At 38.6% G+C, this 12,765-nt stretch overlaps 1 protein-coding gene across 1 annotated transcript; it reads right to left on the bottom strand.

Moving 5' to 3' along the window:
* Nucleotides 1–972: 972 nt before the first annotated feature.
* On the bottom strand, nt 973–2,480 carry LOC107783555 (UDP-glucosyltransferase 29). The gene has a single exon (XM_016604538.2). The coding sequence runs from the start codon at nt 2,357–2,359 to the stop codon at nt 1,028–1,030; it is 1,332 nt and encodes a 443-aa protein (XP_016460024.2). The 5' UTR covers nt 2,360–2,480; the 3' UTR covers nt 973–1,027.
* Between the last annotated feature and the right edge of the window lie 10,285 nt (nt 2,481–12,765).

Below are 12,765 nucleotides of genomic sequence, written 5' to 3'. Positions count from 1 at the left end.
CATGATGGTTACCTTATGCAAGAACAACGTTCTTCTTTGTATATTTATTGTCAAAATACAAAATTGGTTGATCGATCGATACTAATTGTATTCGTTAGTGAAAAGATATATAAAAAAATATTATATTATAAGTATATAAAATACATATATACAAAAAAAAAAAAAAGATATTTTGATGGCTATTATTTTTGGACCGGCTAAAAATTTACATTTTTCTATATTTTTTCCCTACACCTTTTATGTTTTAAAACTTTGTCCCGTATATACTTTATGTTTTATGCATGTAATATGTATATCATCTCACAGCTGACAAGAGTCCGCCCTCTTCCCGCGCTGCATCTTTTCCATCCTTCTTTGATATTTCATTGCGTTGGTCTTTGATTCTAGGAAGATTGATGCAATTAGTTCCTACTGTCTGATACTTCATTTGTTTGAACCTGAGGTGCTTTATTCTCCAATTTGATAGGTGGTTCTTTCTCAACTACTAATGCAATTTTTATGCCAACAATGTGTTTGTTGTAATGCTTCACCGATTGTTTCTGCTATGTACGCCTCTGCAAAATGCTTGAAAATGAGTTTTCTTGTTGGCTTAATACTGAGTTGTTATCTTAACTAGTTCCACTTGTACTTCCCCCTTGTTTGACATCATGTCTTAATGCACGAAATTTTGCTTATTTCTCTGTTGATCATGTGATGTTTTAGTATAACACTCTGTTCTGATCAATGATAATGCTGGCTTGGAATAGGTCTTAAAACACGTCGATGATAATTGAGACAACGAAATGGCAGTTGTACTTGCTAAAAATTGGATATGGAGTGAATGTCATGCCTGTGTAGTTAATTGTTTTTTCTTGGTTGCCTAATGTCAAGCAATCCTCTTGGAAACTTCATTTCATGTTTTCATGGATAAAATTTACATTATGGTGAAGTTTTTGTTCATTTTTAAGGTAATTATCATTAAGAGTGACATGATAGTTTAAACTTTTTTTTAATAGATATAACTTGAAAGTTGAAATCTTATTGCTAATCATTTATTACCACAAAGCGATACCAGCTCTTCCACCACACCATCTATCTCTTCATCCCCTTTCTCATTCATCATCTCACTCAATTCTCTTGCTTTCTTCCTCACAGGCTCCCCACTTTCCTCCATTACCACTTTCCTTATCGCCTTTGCAATCTCCTCACTTTGTAGTTTCCCGTTTTCGTCCCTCACTGCTTCAACTCCCAACCCAATATATTCCGCAAGCCTTGCATTCATTGGTTGGTCAATATGCATTGGCATAGCAATTATAGGCACACCAAACTTCATACTTTCCATGAAAGAACTCCATCCGCAGTGACTCACGAACCCACCTGTTGATGGGTGCTGAAGAATATTTGCTTGAGGAGCCCATTCTTCCAAAATCTTTCCGCTTTTGCCTACCCTTTCAAGAAACACTTCTGGTACTACATCTGCAATACTAATTCTTTCACCTTGTGGAAATCTAATGACCCAAATGAAGTTCACTTTGCTAAGCTCTAGCCCTTGAGCTACTGCAAGGATTTCTTCATTGGATAAAAAATACTCACTCCCAAATGAGACAAACACGGTTGAACTTTTTTCTTTCTTGTCAAGCCACTGCATGATCTCCTCATGTTCATCTTGGTCAGTGGCTTCTTGAACTAGTGTGCCAACCGGGACAATTTTCTTGGTGACCAAATTTGAAAGATAATCCATATATTTCCCTTCAAAATCTCTGCAAGTTTTCACCAGAACAATGTTGCGTGATCGCCTAAGAGCCTCGCCGAATGGGAACTCCTTACCCGGTGATTCATTAATAGCTTTCTTCAATGAAAGCATTTCGTATTCGCGCAGGTAAATTTCAGGGAATGGGAACTTCTCTTCCTTGTCTTCAGACATGTGGATGCCCAAAGCAATAACAGCTGCACTAAAAGTGAGCAACTGCACAGCAGGAATATTCATAGATAAAGCCAACTGAGCAGTCCATGGTTGATTGTAGTCATAAATGACCAAGTCTGGATTTAGAGTTTCTAATATTTTGGAAAATTTTGGAGCGGCCATTTCAAAAGCTGTTTTGAGGGTGTTCATGAGATGGGGTGGGAGGCCATTGGTAGTGTGGTAATGAGGAGGAAGATTTGGCAAAGATGGAAGATGAAGCTCAACTAATTCTATTGACTGAGAATATTTCTCTGTGACATTTTTCTTGATGGAGCTCAGATTTACAGGAGTGGAATACATGTAAATGTGGAAGTTTCTATTTGTGAGTTTCTTGGCTAGCTCTAGAAATGGACTTATGTGCCCATGAGCTAGCCATGGTACCATGAGCAACCTAATGGTGTTTTTCTTGGCCTCCATTAGTGACTATCTTTCTCTCCCTTTCTCTTTCTCCTGATTTCTCTATTTGTAGTATTTGCTTATCTACGATGGATCTTGTTATAAGCAAGATGCTAATTTATTTATAGTATTTGCTGACTGGGGTGGAGCTAGAGTATGTGGTGATGGTTCGGCTTAATCCAATAACTTTTGCTTAGACCTTATATGTATTAGAAAATATTATTATATATAAATATTTAATCGCGAAGTAAGTAACTAAGATAAGCTATATATTGCTTTGATGGTAAGTTCAGAATCCAATAACTTTAAATTTTAGCTCTGCCTTTGCTTGCTGATCTGGTTTGTGAGCTAGTTGGCATGGTGATATTATTGCATTAGTGTGCGACTCTTCCTCGAACCCTACATTAATGCAAGATGTTTTGTACACCGTGCTGCCTATACGATGAATCTCATTTGTGCACCCCGGTATCGTGCGTAATTGATTACGTTCGACATATATAGAATAGAAGTTGCCTAATGATTCATATTAAAAAAAAAAAAAAAAGACAAAGTAAAGTGTTGTACCAGCAGCCTTGTGTTTGAATATAGTTTATTCTTGTTGTAGGGCCATCGGTGTTATTTACGGTCACTTCAACTCAATTTACAATTGACTTCCCTTTAATGAGTAGGTTTTCCTTGATTAACTTTTTCACATTCATATTTTGTCGTTACTAACGTACTCTTACATAAAATGACACAGTTTGTTTGTTGCCATACTTGATAGTTGATACAAAGTGTAACAATTTGGTGCTAAAGTACTTTTTATATTTATACAAATTTTGCTCGAGTGTCAAAGTAATTAAGCTTTGTGTAAATCAAACACCGCCAAACAAATTAAAATATGAGTATAAATCTTGAAGAAAGTACTCCGATTGAATTGGAAAAACATACTATAGTAGTAACGTTTACTGTTTGTTTTGTCAATAGTCATGTGGGGAGAAAGAGAGATGAATGAGAGGAGAGGGAGGGAAAAGAAAGAGAACCCCAATTTGACCATCTTTTGGAGAAGCCAGCATGATGATTCCCTTACACGAGAACAAATATTTTCTATATTGAAAATAAATCATATTCTTTCTTTAAAAATAAATTTTACTTGTGAAGGAAAAAATCTATATATTTAATGCTTCGAATTGCTTTAAAGTGTAACTAAAATGCCACATCGGACTAATGGGAGTGTCATTTTTAAGAAAAACGCCAATTGGAGACAATCAGATAGCAGCCAATTGGAGACAATAATCAGATAGCACCAACTTGCATCGATACGAACTAGAGCTGGTGATTTTTTGGTGGCTAGTTCTACAATTGTTGCTCACAAGCACAAGAGAGATATGGAGTAGATGAGCACATCCAATAAGTCCAGCAAATGCCATTTGATCAAATTCAATTTTTTAGACTACCCTGCACAGACCAAGAAGATAGCAACTACTCAGCGTATAGCATAGACGAGCCATCTTTTATCTAGTGGGCCTTTTTGCTATAGGCTAGCTCTATTATGTTTCATATTTGCAACTTTCAGTTATTTTTATGTAAAGACTTGGTTTTTATTATAATTATAAATAAAAATGGTCCATAGCATCCCCTTGGGTTTGTAAGTCTAGGAGACTCATTGCCTTTAAAAAAAAGGATAGCAGTCACCTCATTGTCTAGCCTTTGTGTCACGACCCGGATTTCCCACCCTCGGAAGTCATGATGGCGCTTACTAGTGAAAGCTAGACAAGCCGACCATCTGAACAAAATTTACCTTTTTCCCATTTTAATTCTTTAACAAATGTGAACCAACAGTTATAAACAACGAAAATTTAATACAAGCGGAAGAAACAATTAAATCATTCAAATAATTCCAACATGGTTTCTTAAACAAGAACTACCCAAGACTGGTGCACAACTCCACAGACGGTCTAAGAATTCTACAAACAAGGTCCGAAAATAAATGCAACACTCTTTCTGAATTACATAAGTGAAACAGGAAAAAAAGATAGAGGGAGACGCCAGGGCCTGCGGAAGCCTGCAGGACTACCTTGGATCTCCGTATGGACTGAAGGCAGTCACCCAAGCTAAGGTCCAAAAGTTGTTGCTTCGAGAAATGCACACAGTGTAGAGTGTAGTATCAACACAACCGACCCCATGTGCTGGTAAGTGTCTAGCCTAACCCCGGCGAAGTAGTGACGAGGCTAGGACCAGATTACCAAATAAACCTGTGCAATTATATCATATACAACGAAAAATAAAGCAGAAATGTACAGTTAAGAATGGGAGGGGGAAACATGCTGCAGGGGAATATCATTTACCAACAGTAACTCAGGAGAGAAGTATAAAGAATAATTTAAAATTCGCAGCAGAAAGAATAAGGAAATTGTAACAAATCAATAACCACTTTAATCCTTTATTTTTGCGGCGTGCAACCGGATCCAAATCATAAATAAATATTGTTGCGGCGTGCAACCTGATCCAAATATAGTATTGTTGCGGCGTGCAACCCGATCCGAGTATAATATTGTTGCGGTGTACAACCCGATCCAAATATAATATTGTTGCGGTGTGCAACCCGATCCCAATATGCCATTCAACACCAATCACAAAAGAGTCCCATCAAGGGAACAACAACATCCCAGCAAGGGAATCGACAGTATAAGTAAATACGTCCCGACAAGGGAATTAGCTATAACCAAACTTGTTCCAACATTTAACTGCACAAAGAAACCTCATCTAGCACCAATACTCAACCATAAGCAATTTCCACGAGAATAATCATAATTCTTGCCCAACACAGAGAATCAACAACATAGGCATTTGTAGTACTTATTAAGAACACAACGACTTCAATTTAAGACTCACGGGCATGCTTGACAATGATGTATAGATACTCGTCACAATGCCTATACGTCGTACTCGACAAATAACACATAGCAAATAGGACATAACTCCTAATCCCTCAAGCTAAGGCTAGACCAAACACTTACCTCAAACTTCCACGGCCAACTCAAGCCTCAAACACCGCTTTTTCTTTAGAATTCGCCTCCAAATAACTCGTATCTAGTCCAAATTGATTTAACAACATCAATAAATGCTAAAGAATTCATACCCAATGCTTAATTATAGGTTTTCTATCATTTTCCCCAAAATGTAAAAAATTGGCCCCGGGCTCGCTTGGTCAAAACTTAAAGTTCGGACCAAAACCCGATCACTCATTCACCCACGAGCCCGAATATGCAATTAGTTTCAGAATCTGACCCCAAAACGAGGTTTAAATCCCAATTAATCAAAAAGCCCTAACTCTACCCAAATTTCCTAATTTCTACCATGAAAACCCTAGATTTTAGGATGCAAATTGATGAAATACAATGGAAAATCGAAAGAAAAAGGTTTAGAATCATATACCAATGTTTTGGGGAAGAAATTATTCTTTAAAAATCGCCTCAATGCTCCCAAATTTCGAAAATATGAAGTAAATGGGTTCTGCCCGTTTTTGCTTCTGTTTAAAAATCACTAGCCAGGCCTTCATCGCGTTCCCGATGGGCCTGTCGTGTTCGCGATGGGTCAGGCCCAGCTGACCATCGCGTTCGCAATCACAGGCTCGCGTTCGCGGAGCTTTAGCCCCTATAGCTTTCGCGTTCACGGTCGGGTGGCCGCGTTCGCGTGGAGCAAATGTGAAACCCCTCCCCCAGGCCGTTAACCTTACGCGTTCGCGAATGCCTGGACGCATTCGCGAAGGGTACTCCCCCCACAGCCTCGCGTTCGCATCCCAAGCTCCACGTTCGCAAAGAGCAATTTTCACCTGAGGGAGAATGCCTTCTGCGTTCGCGAGTGAAGCCACACGAACGCGAAGCACAAAATCCCTATGCACCAAAAACTGAAAACCTGCAACATTTTTGAGTTTAAAAACCTTCTGATACCTATCCGAAACTCACCCGAGCCCTCGGGGCTCCAAACCAAACATGCATACTAACTTAAAAACATCATATGAACTTATCCGTGCGATCAAATCGCCAAAATAACATCTTAAACAACGAATTTAGCATAAAAATCTAAGAAAAATCTCAAAACTTTCAAAGTATCAATTTTCACAACTACGGATCCGAATCACAACAAACGACTTTCGTTTCTTACCAAATTTTACAGGCTCGACTTTAATCACATATAAGACCTGTATCGGGCTCCGGAACCAAAATACGGGCCCGATACCATCAAATTCCAAACATTTTTTATTTCTAAAAACTCATATACATTCCTGAAAACAATTTTCTTTAAAAATTTATTTCTTGGGCTTGGGACCTCAGAATTCGATTCCGGGCATACGCCCAAGTCCCATATTTTCCTACGGACCCTCCGAAACCATCAAATCATAGATCCAGGTCCGTTTACCCAAAATGCTGACCGAAGTCAACTTAAATTCATTTTAAAGGCATTTTTTTATCATTTTTCACAGATTTTCACATAATGGCTTTCCGGCTATGCGCACGGACTACGCATGCAAATCGGGTGATACAAAAAGAGGTTTTTAAGGTCTCAGACCACAGAATTTATTTCTAAAACAAGTGATGACCTTTTGGGTCATCACACTTTGACAAGTTATCTTGTGGTTATGCCATTCTTCTCTTTTTTTTAAAAAGCAAATATACCACTACGCAGGCTGTCTAGTCGCTAATATATATATATATATATATATATAACAATTCCAAATCTTACAAGATGTCCAAGCCAATCTAAAATATGTAAACTACTATATACTAGCTAGTACTATAAATGATAAAACCAAATCTAAAGATCTAGCTAGTACAAAGAAATAGGATGTAAGCTTCCATAAGTAAATAGTGCAAGCGAATCCAAAGGTCAAGTGCAATAACTACATAGTAGCACCTCCAAAGCTCTCACCAGGTGCCAGGTTAGGCATTCCATATGACAAAATTCCAACGGACAAGACAATTGTAGCCTCCCACACCACTGCACAGAAGCTATCCAGAACTGCCAGAAACATGTGTTAATCCTGCTTGAACTCCTCAATCTTGAGATCCTTCTCCAAGCAAAACAGTTTTCTCTATAATCAGATATGAAGCTAGTAGAGGACTGATTAATACATGAATATACAACTCTATGTATCAACAACTGGCTGCTTAGTAAATTTGAGCCATATAATGCCTTCTCATTTGCAGACTGAGCATGAAACCACATTAATACCACTGGACGATGATACAACACTATACAACTACTATGTACTCAACCATCTCAAGCAACAGTTGCACTTGTGTCTTAGATGAATCAGAGGTAATCTCCAGATTACTAACAAACTGTGTGAGCTCATACACAGAGTGTATATCAATGAAGCTCAAGCATGCAGTAGAAGAAGCAATACTATCCTGTGAGTAACAGAAGCAGTACCAAACCCTACGCAGTAGAAGAATATCACCTTGATTCTGCAGCTGTGCTATCACCGCTTGTTGGGTATGTAACATTTCGAAAATCACCCGCAGATTGATTCCGTCGCCTTCACCTTGGGGCGTACATCGAGTCGCCGGTTGGGCTCCTCAGGAAAACTGTTTTCAGGGTCGGTTGGCAGGTTGGCGTCGATGGCCACAGGTGAGTTGGCATCGACTGGGTCTACAACTGGGACTCCGTTGGGATCGGCAGGGGCACCTCGTTGCTAGGTACTATATTATTGTTTTCGCCATGATGGCCAGACTTAGCGTCAATGTTTAAGTGAGCAGACTGAGAGTTTGACATTTTTAGGTAGGCTTGAAATTAAAATCTCAAAGAACAGGTGTAAAATAAAGTGTGTTATGGAAATTTATATCAAACTACCACTATTATCCTTAGTCCCGTGGTGGGCGCGAAACTGTTTACCCTTAAAAATGGATAAGAATTGAATTTGTACGCGATTTTAAGGATATGTGAATTAATCCAATACAACCGATTAATAACATTAGATAAACAAATAAAAGATAGACTAATTAGCCAAACCAGTTATAGTATTGCGTCCGGGCTTGGTTGTGAACTTAACAATAAGTCTGCCTTCAGTTCGGAACCAAACTATATATGAAAAGCTATGAACAAGAATAAGAACTTTGAATAACTTTTAGAAGTAGAGAAAACAAATGTCTATTGCCTTGATATGCATGTTATAGTGTCCCTATTGAACAATAAACTTTCTCTTTATATAGTAGGGAAGTTTCACCCTAAGTACAATTCTAAGAAAGGTAAAAATCTTCTTTTTCGTTAATCACTGATCCGTTGTTGATACGGGCCGAGATCCTCGCCATGATATCCGGTTGGGCGCAGATATCACAGCCTTCCGTTAGTCATGTATAACCGTTTGGTTATGCCCTCCGAGATTCGGAGCCCGAACCAGATTTGGGGGACATTGTCTCGATGCCACCGCTGGTAAGCACTTCATTCGGGGCCTTAGTACAAGAGGTTCCTGGCTTCGATCCCGATTTTGTAAAATTATGTCCTTGCTTCGTTTGTCTCACCAGGAAATCGGGATGCTCACTAGCCCCGACTTTATCCGTTTACACATATAAGATGATATAACATGAGAAATTGGTTCGAAAAAAACTTGACTATTATGGTACAGTGTTATTATAAATAATATGACTGTAGTTGTCGTATAGACTATTTTTGGCCATACAACAAGCAACATTTTATCAGTTGCCTTGAACTATTTGATTAGCTGAACTGTGGTATATTTCAAACCCATTAATTTCCCGTTTTTAAATTTTGAAAACATTATTTTCCTTTTTCCTGAAAGATTTTCAAATATTATATGTGTGGAAAATGAACATATATCGGCAAAAAGGATTTAGTATTTGTTTGGGCATCCCATGTGCGGTAAAGTTCTTTAACTTTTCTCTGTCTAAATTTTGGTAAGTACAAGAAATAAGATATGAAGGTCATAATTCTTAATTTTGATTGGGACTTTAGAAATAATTCTTCAAGTTCTTAAAAATAAAATTTATATATTTGAAAATTACATGAAAAGTGTATAAGTTATAGTAATAGTTTATAATTGAAATGTTTAAGTAAAACATGGTCAAATGAGAACCTCTTTGACTACCCAAATAGTTGTAATTTTTTTTTTGTCATATAAATTGAAACAAGGTAGTAGTTACTTAATTGTTTTGTCAATTGTCATAATAAATATTAAAAGTCGAATATTAATTATGAGAGAGTGTGTGTGACAGAGGGTAGAGACTTAAGAAAAGAGAAACCGAATTTGACCATTTACTAGAGAAGTCCAACGAGATTGTTCCCTTATGCATTCTTCTGTCACGTCTTAGTCTTAGCACGTGCGGTACTTGGCAACTCACTCACGATCTTGCATAATTTGCTCGCGTTTTTGCTATGCCAAATCAGCCTTACTATACTCAAGATCGCTAAAAAATGTTAGAATACATGAGAATTGTCAAATGAAGCTTTTGTATTAGAGAGAACTTGATTGTTTCGCTTGGTTGATGAATTACAAATGAATATCCCCGATTTATACTAATCACCTAGGGGCTACTATGTAAATAATAATTGTTCTACAAGTCCTTCCGTATTTACAAATAAGTTCTTCTCTAGAATATTCTACATAACTAGAATCTTCTAAGGACTTTCCTAACAATTCTATAGGGTTCTAGGGTCCTCCTAAGGAAACCTCTATATTTCTCTAAAACCTTCCTACAAGTGCATAAATATCTAGAAGATTTCCAAGGAAATTCTCCATAGTTCTAGAATATTCCACCAAGATCTAGTCCCTAACTTATGTAACCATTCCATATGGCAAAAATATATGCCAAGTGGCACCTACATGGCATGATGATGTAGCGGGTAATGACACTCCCCCCCACCCAATTTTGTGTCGCCCTCGGCACAAAGCATCGACACGTACGCGCGCACATCGCCTTGGCATCGTCGGAAATCTTTGTTCATTAGCCATGATACCCTATGAAGCAGTTTGACTTCCCATGTTACAAGGTACTGGTCACCTTTCTTTTTGCCTCGTTTGCACTTTGGACGTCTAGCAATGTTGGCCTCGATCCTCCACCCATCGGATGCTCCTCCTTGATCTTCGCCTGAATCTTCCCCTGACTCAAACCAAGTCTAGTAGCTTCTTAAGCATCGGGTCCATGCTTCCACTTCCTATTTTGGCTGCCCTCCGTGGTCCAGCCTTATTGGCAAACTTGAACCCTCTGCTTGGTGCATCGTCTGAGTCTGATAGCATGCCATCACTTTGTAACTCGCCATCCTTTTCAACTATGTCCGTCCAACATTTCTTGCTTCCACCATACTCCATTTGCATAGTGCCAAGATAGGCTTTGGAATCCCTTACTTTCGGCTTAAATTCCAAACGCATCCCTCCAATGCAAGCTGTTTCTCCTGTGTCATCCTTATGTGCTTGAGCAAAGTTCCCTATCATTGCTGCAAGCTTCCCCATCTCTAGGCATTCACTTGCCCGATGTGACCCTTTGCAAAAGTAGCACCCTCTCTTAGGCACGTACTCCCTACCATTTTCCAATTCCTTGCCGTTTCTCTTGGACCCCTATCCGTTATGGGATGGCCCCTTGACATTACCCTTGTATACCTCGGTTATGCATTTTCCGTTGTCCTTGTCATGATCTCCCTCATCCCTCTCGGCGTTTCCTTATTTGGACTTGGCATGCTCCATCTTGAACTCAACAAGTGACTAGGCTACTCCGATGGCCCCGTTCACGTTGGCTACTTGATATCTTCTTAATTTCCTCTTTGCCCTATTTTGCAACTCATCCATGAAGTATAAGAGGGAATATTACTCGGACAATGGCCTGATTTGCAATATTAAGGCAGTGAACTCGCGCACATACTCCCGAATTGTGGCCTCTGCCGTAGCTTCCTTAACTTCTGCCAGTCTGCCACCTCGTGTATCTCGTGCACCGCCATACTGCTTTCGATTAGGGACCTTCACGTTGGTCCCTTCTGCAAGTACTAAGCCCGTGGTAATTTTGGTCATGGTTCCTTACAAAACTTTCTTATAGTAATCTCTTGTATTCTTTCTAACATTCCTTAGTCATAACCTTTGCTCTGATACTACGTTGTCACGTCCTTAGTCTTAAACTAAATGCACGTGCGACACTTGACAACTCACTCACGATCTTGCATAAGTTGCTCACATTCTTGCTATGCCAAGTCAGCCCTACTACAATCATGATCGCTAAGAAATGTTAGAATACATGAGAATTGCCAAATGAAGCTTTTGTATTAGAGAAAACTTGATTGTTTTGCTTGGTTGATGAATTACAAATAAATGCACCCTATTTATGCTAATCACCTAGGGCTAGTATGTAAATAATAATTGTTCTATAAGTCCTTCCGTATTTACATATAAGTCCTTCTCTAGAATATTCTACATAGCTAGAATCTTCTAAGGACTTTCCTAATAATTCTATAGGGTTCTAAGGTCTTCCTAATGAAACCTCTATATTTTCTAGAACCTTCCTACAAGTGTACAAATATCTAGAAAACTTCCAAGGAAATTCTCCATAATTCTAGAATATTTCACCAAGATCTAGTCCCTAACTTATATAACCATTCCATATGGCAAAAATATATGCCAAATGGCACCTACATGGCATGATGATGTGGCGGGTCATGACACTTCTCTGTATAATTTTGGTCAAAATATGAAATTGATCGACACTAATTATATTCATTAGCAATATATATATATATATATATATATATAATACATATTATATGGATGTACAATAATCAAATATAATTCTCACTACTCTTCTCCATTATGTAGATAATCCTCACTACTTCTCACCATTATAGTTGTAACTCCCACACCTCCATAACTTCCTCATGATCTTCCCCCATGTTCTCAATAGTGTCACGACCCCAGTTCGCCCTCCGTGAACTATCGTGTCGGCACCTAGTCTCTACGACTAGGTAAGTCTAACAAGATGCGGAAAAGAAACTATTTACGGAAAGAAAATAATTTAAAAACCAAAATAACAAATGAAATAGTGATTAAGATACCGCCTAACATATAACAGTACAAAATCTCAATCTAACACTCCCAAAATCCGGAACCCCATGAATCACAAGCTAAGAGTTTACATAAAAAGCTCTAACTCCAGAAATATCTATCAACAAGGAAAGTACAGAAGGGCTATACTAGTACTAAGAATAGAAAGGGACTTTTCGGTCTACGGACGCTGCAGATTTACCCCGAAGTCTCTACGAAAGCGCCTTGCCTCAAGCGTGATAAGACTGAGTGGAAGTACCTGGATCTGCACATGAAAAACATGCGCAAAAAGAGCATGAGTACACCACAGCGGTACTCAGTAAGTGCCAAGCCGAACCTCGGTCGGGTAGTGACGAGAAAGGTCAGAGCCCTACTGAGATTAAATGAAATATAAGGTATAACAATA

This window comes from Nicotiana tabacum, chromosome 11, assembly GCF_000715075.1.
Source record: "Nicotiana tabacum cultivar K326 chromosome 11, ASM71507v2, whole genome shotgun sequence".
In the NCBI taxonomy this organism is placed as follows: Eukaryota; Viridiplantae; Streptophyta; class Magnoliopsida; order Solanales; family Solanaceae; genus Nicotiana; species Nicotiana tabacum.
The sequence above is the reverse complement of the archived record's forward strand: the minus strand, read 5'-3'. Positions and strand labels throughout refer to the sequence as shown.